Below are 25013 nucleotides of genomic sequence, written 5' to 3' on the forward strand. Positions count from 1 at the left end.
GAACAATTAGAGAATGTAATAATTAAGGAAAAATGGAATTAAAAAAGCATTTGATTCAAAAAAAAGCTTGAAAGGAGGACAAAAAGAATGTAAAACAAATGGTGAAAAAGAATGCAAATAGTAAGATGAGATGATAGACATAAACACAATCTATCGGGAATCACAATAAATATAAAAGGACCAAGTACTCCAATTAGACTACTAACACTATCAGACTGGGTTAAAATATTGAACCCAATTATGTGCTTTTTACAAGTAACATACTTTAATGTAAGATATAAAACAGTTGAAATTAAACAGATGGAAACAAGATATATCATGTGAACACTAACCAAAAGAAAGCTAGTGTAACTATACTAATATCACACAATGTGGAATTTAAGGCAAGAACATTACTACAGATAAAGATGAATAATTCGTAATGACAAAGTGGTCAGTCCACCAGGAATATGGAAAATTGTAAATATATATGTACCAATAGCATAGTTTCAAATTATAGGACAAGCATTAAACATTGACAGATCTAAAAAGAGCAGTAAATAAATCCACAATAGACTTTAACATACCTCTCAATAGATAGTAGAATTAAGCAGATAAAAAATAAGTAAAAATATAGTACATCTTGCTAAAAAACAAATTTGACCTGATATTTATATAATGCTGCATTAAACTGACAAAATTTTCATTTTAAAAATTGAATATGGGCCATTTACCAAATTTATCATAAGCTGAGTCATAAATTAAGCCTCAATTAAATTTTAGAACGCTGAAACAATTTAGAGTATATTTTCTGAATTTACTCTGGAATTAAGTTAAAAAAAAGATCAGGGACAAAAGGATAGATAGAAAATCCCCAACTATTTTGGTGACATTAAGCAGTGCACCTCTAAACAACCCAGGGTCAGTGAAGAAAGCACAAGCACAATTAGAAAATATTTTGAAATGAATGATAAAGATATAGCATATCAAAACTTGTGGGATACAGCTAAAGCAATGCTTGAGGGAAGTTTATAGCCCTAAATAGATATATTAGTTAAAAAAAAGGAAAACCTGAAAATCAATGATCTATGCTTCTATGTCAAAAAGCTAGAAAAAGAACAAATCAAAACCACACTGAGATATTTCATGCCAGTCACGTTGACAAAAATCCAGAAGTTTGATAGACTCATGAGGCTGGGGGGAAACTGACACTGTTATACATTGCTGGTAGAAATGCAAAATGGGATAACCTCTATGGAGAGGAAATTGACTATATCTAGCAAAATTATACATTCATTTACCCATTTAGCTAGCAGTCCTACTTTTGGCAATCTTTCCTAAAAATACACTGGTAAAAAATACCTAATGAATAAAGGCTATTGATTGTAGCCTGACCTGTGATAGCAGACTGGAAACAACCCAAGTGCCCAGCAGTAGGGGAGTGATTGAATAAAAAGTTCTCTGTGGATGTTCATTGTGTGTGAATGTCCACACAGTGGAGGCTTCTGTAGCTGTCAAAGAGAATGAGGACCATTTCTGTAAACTTCTGTGGAGTGGTCTCCAGGATTAGCCAATGGAGAAAAACATTGTCTTAGATTGCTATTTATCGTTTTTTAAAATGGCAAAGGAGGGATATAGAGAGAGAGAAACGCATATTTAAAAATGGAAGACTAAATTTTAAAAATATTTGTAAGTGGTTTCCCATAGAGGGAAGAAGGAATTGGGATAGAAAAGACAGAGAGTGAAGCTAGATTGCCTTGAATCTATATTGGTTTTTCATTTTGACTTTGGAACCAAATAAATATTTTGCATAATTACAAAAAAATAATTTTAATAAGGCAATTACATAATTAAAAGTAAAATTAAATGAGCCTAACTATATGTTCAGTTGGTGATATAACCACGTCAAGAGGAACTATTCCAAGTGACTTTAAAACACAATTATTTGACCGTACTTCCCTAACGGGTTTTACCTTAAGAACAAGAGAAAACCACATACTGTTTTCAGTAATATTGTTGTTAATAATATTGACATTGTTCTTCCAAGATTGTAGGTGTGTGTATTGTGAAACAAATGAGTAATTTTGTTGGTGATGTTGAGAACTGGAATTTGGAATATGGGTGAAAGGACAGAGATGTGAGGATGATGATGTTAAGTAAATATCTGTAGTCCTGAATTGGAAATATTAGTAAGAATTTCTCATGCATTTACACATTTCCTAGCTTTATTTGCTGAAAAGACTAGAATCAGTGACTAGCCCAGTACTAGTAAGCACCCTTTGTGCCCAGATTGTGATCTTTAGATACCGTTTTCCACTAAAAGGAACCAGAATTCCTTGGAAAAATGGCTTCTACCAAGTCTCGGAAAGCACAGAAGCTCCCAGAGTCGACAGAGGTTGTGTGAAAAGAACTCGGAACCAACTGGAATACACCTCCTTTGGCCAAGATGGGACAATTTGAGCAAGAAAAAGCAACAAAGCAATTGCAAAGGGTGAAACACATCACATATTAAACTGTATTTAAACCCCAAATTCACTATGAGGATTTTGTCTTGGAGGATGCGTGGGAATGGCTTGGGTTTTTTTTTTTTCTTTTTTTGCTAAGGAAGATTCAAGCTGAGCTGAACATCTGTTGCCAGTCCTCCTCCTCTTGCTTGAAGAAGATTCATTCTGAGCTAACATCTGTGCCAGTCTTCTTCTATTTTGTACATGGGTTGCTGCCACAACATGGCCGCTGGCAAGTGGTATAGGTCCACGCCTGGAAACAGAACCTGGGCCATGGAAGCAGAACATGCTGAACTTAACCACTAGGCCACGGGGCTGGCCCCAGTGGCTTGATTTTTAAACTGTAAAAAATAAGAAGGTAACAAGCATGTATCCTTCCTTTGTAAATGTACTGTCCTTTGGGGTAAACAATTAATTGATGAGGGAAAGTCTCTTTATAGGAATATTCCAACTAGTAAACTAGAAATGATAAAATTAGAATATTACAGGGTTTTGTTTTGTTTTGTTTTGAGGAAGATTAGCCCTGCTGCCAATCCTCCTCTTTTTTGCTGAGGAAGACTGGCCCTGAGCTAACACCCGCGCCCATCTTCCTCTACTTTATATGTGGGACGCCTGCCATAGCATGGCTTAACAAGCGGTGCTTAGGTCCACACCCAGGATCCAAAACAGCAAACCCTGGGCCACCGAAGCAGAACGTGCGAGCTTAACTGCTGCACCCCTGGTCCAGCCCCTAGAATATTACAGTTTTGCAGCCCCTAATTAATTCATTGCCGTGATCATCACTGGCTGCTAACATCACAGACAGAAGGACACTCAGACAGTGCCTGTGTACTGTTGGGAGTTCACATGCCACCTATGAAATTGTGTTGCTCCCACCCCTCCCCAATAAGTCAAACCTGAATCCACTCAAGCCTCTAACTACCAACTTATGGGAAATGCAGGGGACTGAGGAGCATGTTGAATGATTCCTTGAGGATGCAATCAGCAGAGTCCAGTGCATGGAAAACTACAGGATAAATAACCTCTACAAAAATTTAAAAAATTAGATGAAGATGAATTCTGGAGATCAAAAGAGACTTAAGGAACACATGAACCAGTTGCAACATATGGTCTTTATTTAGATTATGATTCAAACTGTAAAAGCAAAGGGAACTTTTATGAGACAGTTGGGAGATAGGAATACCAGCTGAATACTTGATGATATTAAAAAATAATTGTCAATATTTTAGGCAAAATGTATTAAGCTTATGTTTTATGTGTGAGTTTTTATCTCTTAGAGAGATACATTGGAAAGTTACTGGCGAAATTATATAAAGTCTGCGATTTGCTTCAAATTAACATAGATGAGGGTGTATGAAACAAGATTGGCCATGAGTTGGTAAATGTTGAAGCTGGGTGATGGACACGTAGGAGTTCATTATACTGTTGTCTTTATTTTTGTATATATTTGAGATTTTTTATTATAAAACATTTTAAAAATGTAATCTCAAAGGTGAGCAAACATATAGCCTATCAGAAAGGAATAGCTAAATTAAAAAAACAAATTGACACACCTTAAACTAAAAATATATTTAATTGTTTAAGTCAAATACTCTGTGGATGAGTTAGACACAAATAACTAGTGAATTGCAAGCTCTGTGTAAAAAGTTACCTGGAATATTAGAGTGACAAGGAGATGAGTGAATCAGGAGGTTCAGGAAGTACCATGTATCCCACACTGGATAAATAAACAGAAATCCATGTCTCCCTATGTTATGGTCAAACAGCCAAGACAAAGATCTCTGAAAAGCATCTGTTTCAGTCAAGGCACTGTCGGGAAAACAGAAGGGACATTAGGTATTTCAGAAGAGCAAATTTAATTTGGAGTTGATGGCATTGTGGTGGAGGGCTGAAGAAGAAACATGGAGACACTGAGGGAAACCAGAGATACCACTGCAGCGAGTGGCTCCCACTCCTAGGGATGAAAGAAGAAGGCAACCAATTGGCGTTTTCAAAATCTAGGTCTTCACAGGAGGAGCTCTGGGGAGCTGGAGCCCCTCCTTATGAAGAGGGAGCACTGCCTGGCTGCTGAAGGGATGCAGTGAAGTGGCTTTTGGACTGCTGGAGGCAAAGTGTTACTACTAGGATGACACTGACAAGAGCAGCATGCAAACAGGAAGAACAAAGTCCCTTCTCCTTCTTGCCTTCCAATCTCCTGGTGCACACGTTTGCAGAACCTAACAGGAAGCCTGCTAGCAAAGGGGAAATAGAGTTTGCAGAGTTCCGGCCATAGTATCACAGAGCAGATACAGAATTTTGGATTTGCACTTGAGAGACGATAGCTTAATAAATATCACAGCAGCCATTCATTCAACAAATATATAGTAAAGGCCTACCATGTGGCAAATATGTTTTAAGTGTGTGGGATAAACCAGTGGAGAAGAATGTAGACAAAGATCTCTGCCCTCGTGGAGACAGGAAGGAGAGATCACCTACAGAGGAATGATGGCTACAATGACAGCCTGTTCCCCAGCACAGCTGTCAAAGCCAGCTGAAAGGGTTCTGGAGAATCCTAGAACTGTGTACCCTAAGGAGGGAAGAATAAAGGCATTTAAAGAGAAAGAGCTGGAAAAAGTTTACTACCAAGAGTTCCTCCTTAAAGGAACTTTGCTATAATATGGCCACAGGAGGATTGTCTTTGACAAAAGAAGACTTGCTAAGCAAATAAAATGATAAACAGGTATACAAACCCAAACACGTTGTCTGTAGAAAACAGTAATTTGTGGAATTTTAAAAGAAATGTGTACGGGGCTGGCCCCATGGCCGAGTGGTTAAGTTCGCGCACTCCGCTGCAGGCAGCCCAGTGTTTCGTTGGTTGGAATCCTGGGCGCAGACATGGCACTGCTCATCAAACCACGCTGAGGCAGCGTCCCACATGCCACAACTAGAAGGACCCACAACGAAGAATATACAACTATGTACCGGGGGGCTTTGGGGAGGAAAAGGAAAAAAATAAAATCTTTAAAAAAAAAAAGAAATGTGTACAAAATAGAATGTACATTTGAGAGCGAGATGATGAGCGTTTAGGTGTTCAAAGGCTCTTTACGGCTCAGGAGGACGGAGTTAATATGTTACTTAGACTTTAAGTTAAATACTGAGTGAGAATTTGAGGGCAACCGTTAAACAAATGCACAAATCCCAAACTTGTGAGGATAAAGTAGTGAAGTAAGACGGGGAGGACAGAATAAAAATGTCAATCCAAGAAAAGGCAAAAAAGGTAAAATTAGTCAAGAAAAAAGAAAGCACAAATAACCAATAGTGGGGGAAAAAAGGAAAACAAAACCACAGCTATATCAGGCTAAAGAGATAAGAAAAGGATCCGATTAACAACTTTATGCCAATAAATTTGAAAACAGATAAAGAAGACAAATTTCTAGAAAAATGTAATTTACCCAAACTGATTCGGGTCTTATAGCTAGCTCTCAAATAAATTGAAGCTGTTGGTTGAAAAAAAAGGTCTTCTCACGAAGAATACAAGGTCTGTTGATTTCACAGGTGAATTCTACCAAACTTTTGAGAAATACACCATCCCAGTATGAACAGACTCTCCTGGATGATAGAAAAAGGAACAACTTCCCAATTAATTCCTTGAGACTGTTCTATTGTAACCTTGAAAATAAAACTAGACAAAGACAGGGGCCGGCTCAGTGGCGGAGTGGTTAAGTTCGTGCGCTCTGCTGCGGTGGCCCAGGGTTCGGATGCTGGGCGCGGACATGGCACCACTCGTCAGGCCACGTTGAGGCGGCGTCCCACATCCCACAACTAGAAGGACCTGCAACTAAGATATACAACTGTGTACGGGGGTGGTTGGGGAGATAAAGCAGGGAAAAAAAAACTAGACAAAGACATTATGAGCAAGAAAAATTATAGATTAATCTCACTCATGTACATAGGTATCAAAACCATAAGCAAAATATTAACAAACTGAATCCAATGGCATTTTTTTTAAAGATGTACCTTGACCAAGTTGAGTTTATCTCAGAAATACAAAAATGGTCTAACTTTAAGAAAACCTTAAATTTCATTCACCAAATTAAAGGAGAAAAATTATGAAGTCATTTCAGTAGATTGCATTTGATAAAAATCCTGTACCACTCATGATGTAAAGCCAATGCAAATTAAGAATAGACAAGAACTTCCTTAATCTGATGAGAAGAATCAACGAAACGTGTACATCAAAGATGACTCTTAATGGGGGGAATATTTAAAATAATTATTTGAAGTCAGGAAAAAGAATGCCCACTATTACTACTTCTTTTCAACCTTATACTGAAAGTCCTAACAAGTACTGTAAATCAAGAAAAAGAAATTGATGGCATAAATATTAGGGAGGAAAAAACAAAATATTATTCAGAAATGATGTGATTATCTACATAGCAAACCCAAAAGAATCTACAGACAAATTTCTAGAAATAATAGCATTTTTTTCAAGGTGGCTGCCTGTAAAGTCAATAAGTAAAAATAAGTTGCATTTCTATACAGCAGCAAAAAATAGTAGAAAACATAATTTGTAAAATGTATTTACATTGTTAGAAAAGTACAACGTTCTCAATAATAAATCTAACAAAAAATTCATAAGATCTGTGTGCAGAAAGTGATAAAACTTTATTGAAAGGCATTTTAAAAGACCTAAATAAACAGAGAGATATATAATGTTCATGGATAAGAAGATGCAGATCATAAATATGTCAGTTTTCCCCAGTTTGATGTATAGAGTCAGTGCTATTGTAATGAAAATACCAACAGGGTTTTTTTTATGGCACTTGCAAAGCAGATCTTAACATTTGTATGCAAAGGTAAGCAATAGACATGACACTCTTGGAAAGAAGAATAGGGTCATGAGAATTGCCTTACTTTTGAGAAAAATTATACAACAAGACATTATGCCATTTGCTCAAGGATAAACAAAAATGGCTAGGGAGCCTGAAGAGAAAGCCCAGAAACAGACTCGAATGTACACAGAACAGTGGAGGGTCAAAGGGGAGAGGAGGCACCGTTTAGGAAGCTGTGCTGCTGCAGATGCTTAGTGAATTTCAATCCTCACCTCCCATCTAATGCAAAAAGTCAACTCCATGTGAATTAAGGACTCAGGTATCAAAAACAAAACTTTAAAAATTAGAGTGAAACGTGAGAGTTGGTCTTTCTGGCCTTCGAGTACAGGAAAGTTTCTTAAAGAAGATATAAAAACAACTAACTATAAAAGAAAATGCTGGTAAGTTCAACTACATAAAGTGGTTGAACATTTAAGAAGTACGTAAATCTTTTAAGACTTTGTGTGTGTGTGGAAGATTGGCCCTGAGCTAACATCTGTTGCCAATCTTCCTCTTTTTTTTTCCCCCTGCCCAAAGCCCCAGTACATAGTTGTACATGCTAGTTGTAAGTCCTTTGAGTTCTTCTACGTGGGACGCTGCCACAGCATGGCTTCATGAGCGGTGTGTAGGTCTGCGCCCAGGATCCAAACCCCAGGCCACCAAAGCAGAGCACGTGAACTTAACCGCTACGCCACTGGACCAGCCCCAAGACTTTTTTAAATTAAAAAGAGAGAAGTCAGAGTGAGAGAAAATATGTATAACACATTTAATCTACAAGGATTAATATGCAGAACATATAAATAAATTGATGAGAAAGATAATAAATAGAAAAATGCATAATAACATTAAAAGGCATTTCACAGAAAAGAGAGATTTGCGTGACCGATAAACACAAGAAACAATTCTCAATCTCACTAATATCACGAAATGTAAACTAAGACCACGGTAAAATGCTGTTTTACCCCCACTGATAATACGAAGGATTAGAAAGGATGTAGAGCAAGGGGCACTTTTAAACATTGCTGGTGGGACTGTAAATTGTCACACCTTTAGGAAACAGTGTGGCGTTCTCGTTACCTTGGACATTTGTGTGTCCTGTGACCCAGCAGTTCCACTCCTAGGAATCTACTCCAGAGAAATTCTTTGCGTGTTTATTTGCAACAGGACGCTTCAAAACAGGAACTAACTCAAACCGCCCCCCCATCTACAGAAAACAGATAACTACGTTAGAGTATATTCACTTAATGGACATTTAATTGTGTAGCAGGGAAATTGAATGAACTAAAGCTACATGCAACAATGTGGATGAATCTCCGAGTGTCAACTAAAAACTCTAAGTCCCAGAAGACTGCTTATGGTATTCTGCCATTTTTATAATGCATGGCAAGAAGTAAACTAATTATTATTATCATTGAAGCAAATACACGTGTGTGAGAGTGATGGAACAATGTTTAAAAAGAGCAATGGAACAATAAACCTAACATTTAGGATAGCGTGTAGCTCTGGAGACAAGGCCAGAGGATGGAAGAAGGCAAGAACACGTAGGTGCAAGGTCATTCTTTGGTAGGGTGGCAGTTTCTGGGATGTTGGCTATTTGTTTTTTTATGTTTTATATAATTACATATTTATTTTATGTATATATAATCATATAAATATGTTCTTTTGTATGTGTCAAATATTGGCATTAAAGAAAGATAATTTTATTTTTTAAAAACGAATTGTTTGGGGGCCGGCCCCGTGGCCAAGTGGTTAAGTTCACGCGCTCCGCTTCGGCGGCCCAGGATTTCGCTGGTTCAGATCCGGGGCGTAGACATGGCACAGCTCACCAGGCCATGTTGAGGCGGCGTCCCACATGCCACAAATAGAAGGCCCCACAACTAAAATATACAACTATGTAGTGGGGGGATTTGGGGAGAAAAAGCAAAAAACCAAAAAAAAAAGAGAATCATTTGGGGAAGCCAGTCAAAAGGATCAAGTCACTAAGGAGGAGGAACAGATCAGGCTGGCTTCAGGTTTCTCTGCAGCAGCTGTCTATGCAAGAGGCGAAGGAGCAGTGTCAACAGATTATTCAAGAAAAGAAAGAATGAACCGTGTTTTTCTATCCAGCCAGCTATCCTTCAGCTGTGAAGGCTGCGCACAGAAAGTTTTGAGCGTTTGACTACTCGTTTGGTGGGGCTGCTGCGACAAAATACCACAGACTGCGTGGCTGAAGCAGTACACCTTTACTTTCTCACAGTTCTGGAGGCTGCAAGTCCAAGATCAGGTGCCGGCAGGGCTGGCTTCCTCTGAGACCTCTCTCCTCGGCTTGTGAACGGCAGTCCTCTTGCTGCCTCTTCCATGGCCGTCTCTCTGGTGTATCTCTTCCTCTTCTGTAAATCCTTCATACAAATCCAGTCACGTTGGATTAGGGCCCCACATCAGTGGCCTCATTTTAACTTAATCACCTCTTTAAAGACTTGATCTCCAAATACAGTCACGTTCGGAGGTACTAGAGGTTGAGACTTCAACATATGAATTTTAGGGGAACACAGTTCAGCCGATAAGAACAGTCTTAAAGAATATTGTTCCCTTGAACTGTTCTTGAGGAAACTACTAGAAGGCCAACTGGGAGATGATTGGGGAAACCACACAAAACTAACATCAGTGATCAATGAATATATTTAACTGTAGAATCAATACGAAAACAGAGGTGGGAAATAGGGTGACAGAAGAGAATATAAATTCTGTATACCCTGACAATGAAGGACAGTAAAATTACCAAAACAATGAGATTAGAAGAAAGAAAGAAGCTAGGAAGCATGGTAAGTTTTCTGATTGCCTCATCTGTAATGGCTGGGACTCAGAGACCATCCATCAAAAGGGGCAAATGAATTAGACAGGCAAATCCAAAATTAGACCTAAATTAATCCAAAATTAGACCTAAATTAAGTACTGGAATTTTTTTATATGGTAAAGTTAGTATCTCACTGGAGGGAGAAATGAATATTCATTAAATATTACTTGGGACAACTTAGAGGCCATCTGGGAAAAAATAAAATTTGAGCCATATCTTTTACCTTACACCAAGTTAAATTTCAAATGGATCAAAGATTTAAATGTGAGAAATGAAAACTGTAAAAGTTCTGGGAAAAAAACGTGGTAAGATGTTTTTGATAACTTTGAAGTAAGCAAGACTTTCCTAACTACAACTGAAAATCCACAAGCCATCAGAGATGGACTGATAGACTGAGCTATGTAGAGTTCAGAACCTTCTCTATCACGCGAGCACTGTCCATCCGACGGCAGACTTCAGAAACTGAGGGAAGGCATCTGTCACTCATAGCACACGCAAGGACTAATCTCCCTAACAGATAAAGAGCTTTTTCAAATAGATAAGATAAAGACCTCACAGAAAAATTAACAAAATATAAGAATAGATACTCCAAAGAAAAGAAATATAAAAGGCTGTCAAACATGAAGGGATCATCAGCTCCACTCATAAGAAGGGACATGCAGCTTAAACCATATTTTCACTATCAAAGACCCAAGAGCCTAATAACAGACTCTGTAGTGTGGCTATTAGGAAATGGAGACGCTCATATATTTCTGGTGGGACGTAAATTGTGACAGTCCTGTGAAGATCAATGTGGTGATATCTATCAAAATGACAACTGTGTTCCCCTTAACATAGCATGTCCACATCTGGAAGTGTATCCTACAAATGCACTTGCACAATTGGAAAATTACACCTTGACAAGATTATTTTTGCGGCATTGTTTGTAATAGTATAATATTAGGGGAGAGAGGAATATTCATTAATAAAGATCTAGTTAAATAAATAATGGTATAGCCATACGATGGAATATTATGCAGCTGATAACAAAAGAATGAGGAGGCTTTCCATACACTGACGTAGAAAGATCTCCAAGGCATGTTCTTTAGTGAAAAATGCAAAGTGCAGATGAATCTTATGAGTCACTTCATTTAACAAAAGAGTGGGAGTGTACGTCTGTATTCATATTTGCTTGTACAAAGCATAAAGAAATCCTAGAAGGTTAAGTAAGAAACTAAAAATAGTGTTTACTTATATACAGTAGAGACAAGGATGGGAGGGGGACTTTTCACTGCATAACTCTGTATAATTTCTGGTTTTTGAAAGAGTGACCCGTTCAAACAGTTAAGTAAATTTAAAGAAGAAAGAACACGGAGGGGCCACGGGGCCGAGTGGTTAAGTTTGTGCGCTACACTTCGGTGGCCCAGGGTTTCACTGGTTGAGATCCTGGTTGCAGATGTGGCACCACTCGTCAGGCCATGCTGAGGCGGCATCCCACATGCCACAACTAGAGGGAACTAAAATATACAACTATGTACTGGGGGGATTTGGGGAGAAAAAGTAGAAACAAAAAAAAAGATTGTTAACAGTTGTTAGCTCAGGTGCCAATCTTAAAAAAAAAAAGAAAGAAAGAACATGGACATGAAATATAGTTCTGCTTAGTAGTTGAGTGGATTTGGACCAGATACTTAAGCTCTCTGAATCAGAGTTTTCTCATCTATAAAAAGGCTGTACAGTCATGCACTGCATCATAGCGTTTCCATCATCAATGGACCACATGTACGATGATAGTCCCATAAAATTAGCACCATACAGCCTCGATGTGCAGTAGGCTGTAACATCTCGGTTTGTGTAAGTGCACTCTTAGGATACTTGCGCGATGATGAAATCGCCTAACGCATTTCTCACAAAGTATCCCTGTTGTTAAGTGATGTCCAGCTGTAAGAGTAGTATCAAGCTCATAAGATTATTAGGATTAGTGAGAGGATGAACATAAGATGTGTGACAGAGTACCGGCACCTAGTAAATACTCGTTTAAATGGTCGTGAAGTCATGTTACTGTTCTTAATCTTGGTAATAAATCAGTATGTCATTTAAGAGACATCAGCCTTTGCTGACCATTCCTTTGTAGAACCAGACGTCCTGGGTCCTTTCCAGCATGGCAGCCCTCTACTGGAGAGTGAAAGGCCAGGGGAAGAAGGCAATTGACTGCCTGCGCCAGGCCCTCCACTATGCTCCCCACCAAATGAAGGTGAGTGGGACTCCGCAGGTGGGAATTTCTGTCCGTTGGTGCTTTCCACTACCCCATGGTTTATTCTGAGGTTTCAAGTAGCCCTTCTCATGCTCAGCCAGTAAGAAAGTGGCAAAAGGCTAGGAGAGGGCGGAAGAACCTCTGACCTGCTTCTGCCACCAGAAGCCGGGAAGTTATGCCCACTGTCGGGCCTCCCCTCCCTCGGCAAGCCAGAACGTGGGGAAGGGCTTCTGCATCACCATAAGACGTTACATCATTTGATACCCCTCCTGCTGTGTGCAGAGCCACCCAGCGTACAGCAGATGCACCAGCCTAGGCAGGCGCCACCCCAGAAGTCCTTCTGGGTCTGGCCTATCCCCAGGGTCCGGAGGCCTCTACCACTGGTTTGCTTACACTCCTGACTTGAGCTTGCTTCCCAACACAGCAACAGAAGCGGATTTCCATTTCTTCATGTACACCAGTCAGTTCCTGGTCTTTGTCTGACTTCACCTTTTCCACAAGCACGAAAACACCCAGCTAACCCTGTGTGACATCAATCTTTTCAAAAAAGCCAGTTACTCTGTGACAACTGAGAATGTACAACTCTTTAACAGACGTGCTGAGTTCTGCGTGAATCTCCAGATCTCACACTTCCTCCAGACAGGGCTTGTGTCTTCTCTGTTTGCAAGGATGGTGTGTGGGTGGCGGAGGAGCGCAGGCTTCTCCGTCGGGCAGGGCTGTGTGCTGAAGGCAGCTCTGCCTCTTGCTAGCTTGGTGACCTTCGGCAAGTTAGTGCACCTCTGCGACCTCGTATAATGGCATGCCTGTCCAGTTAGGACAAAGATGGGTCCTTTTTCTGTTTCTTTTCTATCTCTTGTAGAACCCAGTACAATGTGATACAGGCAGCTCAGGGAACATTTAAAGGGAATAAATATTTGTGATGATGATAATGTTGCTGCCTGTTCAGCCCATCCTGGGCTCTATCCTAGGCAACAGGGAAGGGCCAAGACTCTGGATCAGGAGTCAGGGAACTTTTTCTGTAAAGGGCCTGATAGTACGAGATGTAGGCAGCCCAGACAGCCTGTGTCGCAACCCCTCAGTTCTGCCATGGTAGCATGAAAGCAGCCACAGAAACACGTAAAGGAATTAGAATGTTGTGTTCCAATGAAACATTAGAGACACAGGCCGCAGGCTGGATGTGGTCTGTGGGCCAGAGTCTGCCAGCCCCTGCTTCAGATGGTGCAGTGGCCCCTGCAGAAAGTACCATGGCTCTATGACAAGATGACTCAAGGTGTGGTCTGCGGAGGTATCAGTCCACAAACTATTCATTACCAATCCACAGTGAGACGGCACTGGCCCCAGAGTGTAAGCCAACAACCGCCCTCAGCCGGTTCTTCACTCGACGGACATTTTTGTTCTGTTTGGTTTTCGAGGCAAGGCTTTCTCAAGGAAAGTTACTTTCTGAAGGCAGTAACGCATTGCTTTATATTCTGATGCAAGCTCCCAATCTAGCACAGACCTGCGGCAAACAGCAGCCTAGCACTTGAGTTTCTCTCTGTCATTTACCAGGAAACACCAAGTGCATTGCTCATGATCACACCAACCAAGAGTGAAAACTTCCAGACCCATATCCTTCCCTTCTCACCCTTCCGCTTCCTCTCCCAGGACGTGCCCCTGATCAGCCTGGCCAACATCTTGCACAACGCCAAGCTCTGGAACGACGCCGTCATCGTCGCCACCATGGCTGTGGAGATCGCACCACACTTTGCCGTGAACCACTTCACGCTGGGCAACGTCTATGTGGCGATGGTGAGCTGGTGGTGCGGGCGGAGCAAAGGGCACTGCCACTTCTCGCAGTGGCACATCTTGGGTTTCAGAACTTCTTTGCCTATGTCCATGTCCTCCAGCTTCCTGTAAATTTCATGTCTCAAATTGCTGGCTCCAATATTTTATGGATGGGAGTTTGTGAGTGTTTAAAAGTAGTACATGAGTCATCTAAGTATTTGCAGCTATGTAGTTTCTCACCCTCAGTGTAACGCTGATAGTGGAGTCCGTTTTACCCACAGTTTTCTGGAGACTTCACCTGTGCCAGAACACCTCGGTTAACACCCCACGTGGGCGTATGCGCACCTGTGCTGTCGGACTTCCAGGTCGGGCTGTGCCTGTCATTGCGCTCATGGTGCCCTGTGCATACTTCTCTGCCATATTTTCACCTTGTTTTATAATTTTTAAGTTTTTGTCTTTCCCCCTACACTAGGAACTTCTTAGGGAAAAGACCCCTCTTCATCTCCCCATTCCAGCACTTCACAGTGTTTGGCACATAGTAGGTGGTCACCAAATGTTATATGAATGATGGGTGCCATAGTGTCATGGGACACCGTTCACATAGAAAATGGCAAAGCTGTCCTCCAGAGCCCTCGGTCCATTCAGAAACAAGGACCGATTTCGGAAGTTACAATCCCAGGGGTCCCCCAGAAGCTGTCATAGCCGAATTTAACATGAGAATCATGCCATCCACTTTCACACAAAGCTCTGTGTCCCCAGGGGGCTGTTGCCCAGGTGCTCTCAATAAAGGTTAATAGAATGAGCAGCTTCAAGCTTTCACTTTCATGTGTCATCCTTGACTTCAAAGGCAGGAAGTGTGATTTGGCCGGTTCAGTATTGCTGAATGTGCACATTCCCTCTCTGCTTCTTAAAATTGGAGAATCTATTTTCATCCACAGTAAATGTGAAATTTGCTAATATGAATGGGAATTCTGCCAGTCATTTGGCTGGAAGGAGTCCTCTAACCAGTTGGTTTGGGCTCTTCTTTGAGAGTATTATCTAAGTAAAAGACTACCATCTTCAATATGGCAGTGGTCATTTCCAAAACACGTTCATATTTTTAAATGTTACAGAGAATAAAAAACTACTTCAGGTGGCTGGCCCCATGGCATAATGGTTATACGTTCACACTTTCTGCTTAGGTGGCCTGGGGTTCATGGGTTCAGATCCTGGGCACAGACCTACACACCCCTTATCAAGCCATGCTGTGGCAGCATCCCGCATACAAAATAGAGCAAGATGGCACAGATGTCAGCTCAGGGCTAATCTTCCTCAGCAAAAAAAAAAAAAAAAACTTTCAAAATTCACAAGTCTAATTGAGATACCTGACTTGACTTCCATCTTTCTGGCCACAGTAGAAAATTTGGGCAAATGCATCATGAGTATTTGCCAGGCAAGATTCTAGAGGTTTCTGTGAGGATTAACTGGAAGGGTTTCATAAAGCACCTAGCACAGGGCCTGGCACCCAGCAGGTCCTCAGTAATCTTAGATCGTTCCTTACCACCATCATTACCACCATCCTGTTGTTGGGTCAGACCTTTCTAGTGACGTCCCCTTTCCCTCTGGCTCTTGGGCTCTGCCATAGTTTCGTTGTGATGATGTTCCATGGGGCTGGAAGTAGTTTCCCTCCAGATCTCAAAGTTTTCCTCAGAGATTTAGATCCATTGAGAAAATACTGCAAGATTGTCAGTAGCACAGAGATGCTTTTCGAGAAAAAAGTCCCAGGATCTATTTAGTCTGGTGGCGGTCTCCCTCTCACATTTGTCCCTTTGCACCTCACAGGAAGAGTTTGAAAAAGCACTAGTGTGGTATGAATCAACCCTGAAGCTGCAGCCCGAGTTCGTCCCGGCCAAGAACCGAATCCAGACCATCCAGTGTCACCTGATGCTGAAGAAGGGACGGCGTGCTCCTTAGCGCTCTCCTCCTTTCACCCTCTCTCTTTTCTCATGCTCTTAAAAAAAAGAATAAGAAAAGAACCCAATCATTGTCAGTATCTACTTTTAATGATGTGTGTGAAATAACTGAGTAGACTCATCCCAGGACTTTGCCATTTGTGGGAACTGGTTTGTTTCCGTTTTTAAGTTCCTTCTTTCCCCCAGCCAACCTCAGAAACACAAATTTCTTAAAAGGAAAATGCAGCTTAAAGATATTGTGTAAATACTGAGCCAAGACGTTCCCGGAGCTGAGCTCCGTCTCCGAGACCTCGATGCCTTTAGGGCTCTTCTCAGTGGTCCAGCCAGCCGCCTCCTCTTCGGTGGAGGACGAAACCGCACTGCACATTCTCTGCTTCCTGTCGTAGCCTCTGTTGTCAGTGGAAATGCAAAGCCCGTCTGGTGCCAGTCAGTGAGAAGCAGTGTTCTGCGCTCTCCCCATTCGAGCTCCATGCCGTGCCCAGTCTTGTCCGGTCCATGCTGCTATGTTACAAACTCTCACAGGTAGTTTGCAGGGGAGGAAGGGCAACATGATTTTAAAAACAAAATATTTACAGCAACAACAACGACTCTTAGGATCACCGCTCCTTTGTGATGTTATTTATGTTGGGGAGGGAGGGGGGCTGAGCAGGGGAAGTCAGCAATGTACAACATCTATATCATTTGTACTTTAATTCCAAATCACAAGGAAACCAATAAGTTGCAGTCCTATATAACAGGTTTATATATATAGAATATGTATATTTGAAGCCCTCTACAGACTGAGTCTGTGTTCTACTAAATCTTTGTTCGCTGTGTTACCCATCTTGGAATAGGGTGTGAGTGTCAGCTCCCCCTCTCGGAGGCCTCAGCTCCTCAGGAGAGAGGGAGCCAAGGTGGAGTGTTTTTGTACGATGCTTTTACCTCTGGTCCCAAGAGAATCAGCAACTCCAGGCATTTTGGAATCTTCAAGGGCACATACTGAGAACAAAAATAAAAGTTGTTTATGAGCAAAATAGGTCTGTAGTGTGGTTTTTCTTTCGAACCAGGCTAATTTGGACAGCTCCGAAACCTGACTGTCGCTCTGGACCTGATGTTCTCAAGTCCTGGCTTGTCTTTATCTTTCTTACCACACAGCAAGGTGAGGGGGGAACCATCCTTCACTAGGTTTGATGGTTGATGAACTCAGCAACACGATGTACTTGACCGAGAAAGATGCCCCATCAACAGATGTTCAGTGTAACTGACCTTCCCAGAAAAGGAAGGCTAATCCAAGCCACAGCGTCATATCCCCTCAAGCGAGCACCGACCCTAAAGGTCACTCAAGCAAGCCTCGCGGAGAACCTTGGCGACAGTCATACCAGTATGAGATTGAGCATTCCCTTTGGGACGGGAGTCCGCTGAAGACAGGATTTCTGTGGACTTTCCTAGAACATGACCAGACACCAGTCTCAAATACTGGGTCACTGAACTTGGAGCATTTGGTTCTAGCAGAGGCCATGGCATTTCTTAGAAAGAGGTGAGCCATCAGACACTTGAGAACTCTGTCTTTTATGCAGCCAGAGTCCAACTAATTCCCAACAGTTTTATCAGATGTATTTTGAGAACAAGCTCATTTGTTGCTGAAAACAATGAACCTTTATCCACCAGAGGGATCCTTATAAGTTAACGTGTGTGTCTGAGTGTATTCCTTGCTTCCCCACCTCTCCACGATTTGACCTCTAGTTTTTTCTGAAACACTCAACACTTGTTTTTTGGTCTGGGTTTCTTTCATTTACGTACAATGAAATTCACTCTTTGGTGTATGGTTCTGTGGGTTTTGACAAATGCATAGAGTCACGTAGCCACCATAACAATCAAGATACGAAACTTCCATCACCCCCAAAAGACTCCCTCAGGCTGCCCCTTTGGGGTCAAATCCCAGCCTTAACCATTGGCAACCACTGGTCTTTGCTCCCTATAGTTTTCTGTAATGTCACATCGATGGAATTATCCAGTATATAGTCTTTTGAGCCTGACTGCTTTCATTTAACATAATGCACTTGAGATTCATCCATGTTGTTGCATGAATCATTGCTGAGTAGTATTCCATCGTTTGTTCACCTGTTGGAGGACACTGGGATGTTTCCAGCTTTTGGCAATTATGAATAATGCTGCAGTAAACATGTAGGTTTTTGCGTGCACACAGATGTTCATTTGTGTAAATAATTCAGCAGTCATTTTCTTGTTGTAGATTCAAGTTCTTGCTATGTTCCAGGATTCAAGTTTTCCACGAGATCAAACTCATTTAAGCCTCATGCCAACCCAATAGTGTAGGTACTGGAGTTACTCCGATTTTAAGAACAGGAAAACTGAGACCGAGATTAAGTAACTTGCCCAAGACCACAGCTGGGAAGTGATGGGTCGAGGTCTGAGCTCAAGCAGTCTGTTCTAGAGCCAGCACTCCCAAACACCGTGCTACATTCAGCCATGATCTCCTTTAATCCTCACGACAAAATGAAGTAGAAGGTATTATCTCTGTTTTACAGATGAGAGAACCAAGCCTCACAGGTGAAGTCACTGGTTCGTAACCACACAGTATGTGGTGTTCAGATTCAAACCAAGCTCAGATTTGCCTAAATTAGTGCACCAAATGAGTGCTCTTAACTGTTCCACGATACTTCTTCCATGGATGAGTTATTTCCAGTAAGCGCTTCATTCTTAATTGTTCCCTGTTTGCTTTCAGGTGTGTTGATCTTGTCTCTCCCTCGTGTGTTCCTAGGTCACTTGTCTGTCTCCTACCACTGAATGCAGTACCTAGTCTATAGAAAACACTCAGTAAATGCTGAATGATTGACAAACAATGCAATTGACACCTTCCTCTCCTTCCTGCTTTTGGAGTTCTGAGGGCTTTCCACCCACAGCTCACAAATTTTTAGGAAACTAATCAAAGGGAAATAAAATATCTTGCTTCTCTGCAATGTGACTTGCAAAAACACACACACACACACAGACCCATCCTTCTGCTTCAGGTTCCCTGCTCTCAATCTGGCTAATAGGTTCATAGAGGAAACTTAGTCCCCCCTTCACTGCCCAAGGGCCCTGCACCGCTGGTTGAGAAGAAGGTGGGGCCAGTCTGATGGGGCCAGCTTTGTGCAGATCACTGCCCTTTCCTGGGCCTCCAGAGACTCCACTCTGATACCTGTGCTTGCTGTCGTCTCCCAAGCAGTGGCTGAGCCAGCAGCTGGGAGACTGGCTTCTAACTGCAGCTTTTGTGGTTATCCCACTGGTCAGACGTGCCCTCCCTAGAACTAACCCCATGTCTTCCCCTTCTGTGGAGATGCAAACAGGCCAGTCCAGCTCTACCCACAAACATTTAATTCAGCACCTATTGATGTCCAGCACTGTGAGTGAGACATTACACACGGTCTCTGCCCTCAGAGTCACCATCTAGTTGAAGAGACAAGACAAAGCTGAGAGAATCAGAGGATACAAACTCCACTCCAGCAGAAGCCTGAATGTTGAAGACCCAGAAAGGGAGTTTTCTGATGCATCCGCTACCTGAGTCCCCTGGGACGGTGTAGCATTTTCTAGGTGCACATACCTGGTTTTGGACGCTCCAGAGCCCTCCGTGGCTCAGCCTTGCCTGCCTTTCCATGTTTTTCTTCTGCCACTCATTTTTCATTCAACAAACTTGTATTGAATACTTCCTGTGTACCAGGGACCGTGCTGGCCACTGCAGGTAATTCTTTATGGTGGGAGAACAGAGTGTGGCTGGAGGAGGTGGGGAGAGATGAGGCTGGGGCCAGATCATGGAAGACATCATAAGCAGAGCTAAGGGGTTTGGGCTTGTCCTGAGGGAAATGGAGAGCCACTCCTCCGCTTGCACTTGAAGCTACAATTTAGTGTTTCCCACATGCATCAAATTTCCGCATTTCCATGCCTGGGATCATGCTGTTCCCACTACCTGAATGCTAGCTTCTCCCACTCTTCCCCTTTTTTTCACAAACTCCACTGGTTTTCGGAGGCATTGTTCACGTGTCACGGGATGCCATGCTCCTCCAGCACCTGTGATGACCCCTGTGGTGATACTCATCACACTGCATGGAAACGAGCTGACTCTGTATCTTGTCTCCAATCAGATGCTTAGCCCCATGTCTCATAAATGTCTATATCCCCTGCCCTTACAACATATGGGCCTGGAAAAAAACGGTTGCTTGATTAAAAAAAATAGTTACTGAACTATTGCATTAATGGCAAACAGATCCAGCAATACCCTAGAGGAGCCACAGCAACATCAGGGAGAAGAGACTGGAAATAGGCAGCTATTGAAAGGGAGAAGGATGACTAAATCAGAGAAAACTCCAGAGGACATGTGGAGAAGCCGTTCTCACCTGACCAACAGAGGTAGAGCCTGGCCTCTCAGCGCCACCCCTGAGCCACCCATTGCTCCTGATCTGTGTAAAACACTTTGAACAGGGACAGGCACACACCATGCAAACAATAAATATTAGCTCTCCGTATTACCAGAGGTCTTCAATCCTGCCACCAAGTCTTTTGCCAATTCTAGGAATAAATTACCTTTTCCTTTCTGTTAAGAGTTTTGTTCCATTTCTGGACCCTGATTCAAAAGCTTGGCTGCCTGACACAGTGATTCTTAGTCTGGAAGGGGAGGAGCTTGCCCCATGAGAAAATCTAATAAAAATACCTGCGGAAATTTTTATCTTCTGTTTTTCACATTAGTGGATTCCTTCCCATTTATCTTCCAATTCATTAACTCTCTCTTCAGCTGTGTCTAGTCTACTGTTTAACTTAGTCACTGAGAGTTTTATTTCAATAATGATATTTTTCACTTGTAGGATCTCTATGTGTTTTTTTTCATTATATCTATCTGCTACTTTTGTTTCATAACTTCTCCTGGTTTTGTGATGCTAGTCTTTCTTTAACTACTTGAACATTTTCAGCATTCTTACTTTTCAAATTGGTCTATTATTTCTTCTTCATCAGGAATGAATTCTTCTGTTTGTTGGGCATGTGGACTGTCTGACCCCATAACTTTGGAATTCCCCAGTTCTCAGTCTTTAAATCTCTTGTCTATATTTTCTCATGTCCTTAGTGATCTCATCCAGTGACATGGTTCAAATACTTGTGACATCTCCAGCATAGATATCCTCTGTTAATCCCAAACTCATTTATCCAACTGTCTACTCGATCTTAACGTGGTCTGTATAAGACTAAATTCCTTATCCGCCCCCAAAATTCTTGTTTAACTTTGGTCTTCCCATCTGCGTTAATAGCAACTCCCTCCTCCTTCCAATTACTCAGGTCAAAAAAAAAATCCTAGAGTAATCTTGACTTGTGAAAACATAAGTCAGATCATGTCGTTCCCCTGCTTAAAACCAGTGACTTGCAAGGCTTTATAAAGCCCTACAAAAACAAGCAAACTACATGATCCAGCTCACCTCTCTGGCTTCATCTCCTCTTATTCTCCCTCTTGCTTACTCCTCTTCAGCCCCACTGGCCTCCTACTGTGTTTGGAAACTTCCAGCCTGCTTCTGCCTCAGGAAATCTGCATTTGCTGTTCCCATTATCTGAAATACCCATCCCCCAAATAAGCACGTGGCTCACCTCCTCACCACCTTCGCTGCGAGGCTTCCCTGATCACAATATTTTATCCCCCTTTCCTGCTTTACTTGTCTCCACAACTCATCATTATTGCATCTACTATGTGTGTTCTTTATTTTCTGTCACTCCCAGCCAGAACCTAAGTTCTAACCATGCAAGATTTGTATCTGTTTTGTATGCATCTATAGCCCCAGGTACACAGTGGGTGTCCAGAGAAAACTGTTGAATGAATGAATGGATGAATGAATGAATGAGTGAGTGGTGCTGGACTTCCTCATGTATTTTGTATTTTTTGTTCTTATTCAGCAAGACTTAAGATCCAAGGCAATCCCACAAGCCCCTGGGATTGAGGATGCCTCTCCGTGGGGTAGTTTTTGAGGTGGTCTCTGCTGGAATCCCTACGAGGTCAAACACATTTTTATGTTAGTTCCTGAGGCTGGGTTCCCACTTTGTCTGGAGAGTGTGAATTAGGGGTCTACCTTCCCACAGGTAGGAGGCTCAGGGTCCGAATATATTTACCTGGTGGACAGGCACTTTCTGGCCTGGGTCTTGTCCCTGGCTGCCGGCCTTACACAGAGCCCAGTTCCACCTCTCAGTTGTCCATGAGGCCTAATTCCTGTCCCTATGTGGGCGTAAGACCACAGTTGCTCAGGCCCGCAGTAATTCTCAGGCCCTGTGGGCTGTGCAGCACCAGGTCCACTCCATTGCTGGCACCTAGTAATTTCTCTTCTTGATTTTGAGTTAGTGTGATATTTTAAAATATCATTATTTTAATAGTGATATTTAATAAGCTGATTCTATGCTACATGTGACCTTTCCCCCAAGAAATCTGGAACCTTCCCCTGGGGGACATGAACCCCTGTGTGAGAAGGATTGCTACAGATAGACATGAATTATATCCTTCATAAGGGCTGAAGTAGAAACAGCATTCAAACACACCGGCTTCAGAGCAGACTCCCATTTTGTCTAGAGTTCACCTCCTCCAGAGTTAAACCATGCCCTCCAACCCCAAAATCTCTGCAGAGACCTATCGCAGAAAGCCCAGCTTCTCTGAAAATGCCCAGCTCCTTGGGGAGGTACCTTTTATGATGTGAAAACAAGCCAAGATCCCTGATAAAAGTAAGGCCCAGCCAGACTCAGCACGTGCTAACTTCATAAAAATGGCAGATGGGAGCCCAGGGCTTCTCCAAGAGTTTTGAGAATGCGTCTAGAGTTGTTTTCTCTACAGCCAGGTGCCCCAAGCTGAAGCTAGTGAGGATCAGGGGCCCGGGAATAAGAGACTGGACCAACTTCTACCCATTGCTCTCCAAATCCTGCAGGTGGCAGCTGGACACAAGGCTGAGCATCTGAGGACCAAACTCAGCCACTAAGCAGAGGACCGCATGGCAATTCCAGGCACAAGGATGCTCACAATCAAGGGTCACAGTCGCTGGCTGCAGAGGATGGAGAGGCGGAGGGAGCCCCCAGACCTGCACCGTCTAGTATGGTAGCCACTAACCAATCTGCCTTTTGACATTTACATTTAAATTCATTAAAATGGGATAAAATTAAAAATTCAGTCCCTCGGTTGCACTAGCCACAAGTGCTCAACAGCCACACGGGGCTACCGTAGGACAGCACAGATGAAACATTCCATCCTGAGAAAGTTCCATGGGAGAGTGTTACCCCAGACAATGAGCCCCACCTAGTGTACCAACACCCAGACACCAGACAGAGTCTGAGATGGAACTCACCTCTGGAGAAGGCCCATTCAGAAGGCCCCAAAGCATCGGTCCCCTGAAGAGGGCCTCTCCTCACCTCCTTTTCTTCCTTCCAGTTTTACTGAGATATAATTGACACATAGCACTGTACAGGTTTAAAGAGTACAGAATAATGACTTGACTTACATATGTTGTGAAGTGATTACCATGATAAGTTTAGTTAATATCCATCATCTCATATAGATACAAAAAAAAGAAAAAAATGGTTTTTTTCTGTGATGCGAACTCTTAGGATCTACTCTCTTGACAAGTTTCAAATATATCAGAGATCAGCGTTCACTACGGTCATCATGTACATTACATCTCCGGGACTTATTTATCTTATAACTGGAAGTCTGTACCTTTTGATCACCTTTATCCAATTCCCCCTCACCTCCTTCTTGAGAAATAAAGATTTCTCCTCAAGGCCAGATGGCATTTGGGGTTTAGGGCTCCAGATGAAATTGAGTGTGAAACAGTATAAAGCCCTGGGGTTTTTTGGCTAAAAGAGTACTTGGAGGTGTTCTGAGGGCCAGCTGCAGGTCCCACCACACCACGTTCCTTCAGGCCTCAGTGCCTTTGAATATGCTGTGACCTCTGCCCAGAATGCTCCTTCCTTCACATCCACTTATCAAACAGTGAGTACTGTGCCAGGGCTGTCAGCACCTGCCGGTCCTCCCTCAGCACCCACTTCTGCATGCCCAAGTCTGCTAGCCTTGCTCACTGGGACTCTGCCGGGCCTTTGTTCCGGCTGTGGGAGCACACTTGGCCCTGTACAGGCAGGCAATGTTGGAGAGTTAATGCTTGACTGATGGGGTGTCAGTGGATAGATACACCCTGGAGCAGGATCACTCTGAGGTCTGTTGTGCATTTTCCCCCAGAGCCTCCAGCGGTGGCCCTCAGGGGCAACTGGCCTGATGGGACAGCCTTCACTGGCCTTCTCCACCCTCTGTCCTACTCTCCCTTCCCTGCCGCTGAGTCCTCAGATCACCTGCCAAATAAATGACCCGCACTTGAATTCTTAGGGTCTTTTTCGGGGGCAACCCAAACCAAGACAAGGGCATGCTGTGTGCCAGACACAGTGGAAAGCACAGAGGAAAAGAGATTTAAAGGAACAAACTCAGTTCCTCCCTCCTGAGTTTACAGTGACATGGATGAGGCAGGCAGGTAAAGAGGCAATCAGGACACTGTGGGGCAAGGAGCATTGTGACGGGGCCACAGAGGGTGGGAGGAGCCCCCAGGAGAGACACCAGCCCAGCCTGGGTGGCGGAAGCGTAAGGAACAGTGTTGGGGGGGGGGGAGGGTGGAGTTAAGCTGAGTGCTGAAGGACAAAGGAGGGATGGGAACCCCAGACAGAAGCACTCATGAGGACAATGAACGCAGAGCCATTGACATCTTTCCCACTGGGAATAATCTGATGGGATTGATGTCTCACGAAGACCACGCTGGCAGTGATGTGGAGAATGGACCAGAGTGGGTGAGGATGAAAACTGGGTGCCCACCTGGGAGGCTGGTTTGGGAATGGATAAGAGATGGAGCACAAATTAGACACCCACGTCCT

At 42.7% G+C, this 25013-nt stretch overlaps 1 protein-coding gene across 2 annotated transcripts in view; it reads left to right on the plus strand.

Annotated features, from left to right (window-relative positions):
- The window catches only part of TTC17 (tetratricopeptide repeat domain 17), a 116319-nt gene extending 99194 nt beyond the window's left edge, over positions 1-17125 (plus strand). For both annotated transcript variants that reach the window (XM_023653901.2, XM_070229328.1), the window contains 3 exons: positions 12277-12396; positions 14041-14184; positions 15982-17125. In XM_023653901.2, coding sequence (XP_023509669.1) covers positions 12277-12396; positions 14041-14184; positions 15982-16113 — 396 coding nt within the window. In that variant the 3' untranslated portion in view covers positions 16114-17125. The remainder of the gene's footprint in view (positions 1-12276; positions 12397-14040; positions 14185-15981) is intronic.
- The last annotated feature ends 7888 nt before the right edge of the window (positions 17126-25013 follow it).

The sequence above is a fragment of the Equus caballus genome, chromosome 12 (assembly GCF_041296265.1).
Source record: "Equus caballus isolate H_3958 breed thoroughbred chromosome 12, TB-T2T, whole genome shotgun sequence".
NCBI classification, from domain to species: domain Eukaryota; kingdom Metazoa; phylum Chordata; class Mammalia; order Perissodactyla; family Equidae; genus Equus; species Equus caballus.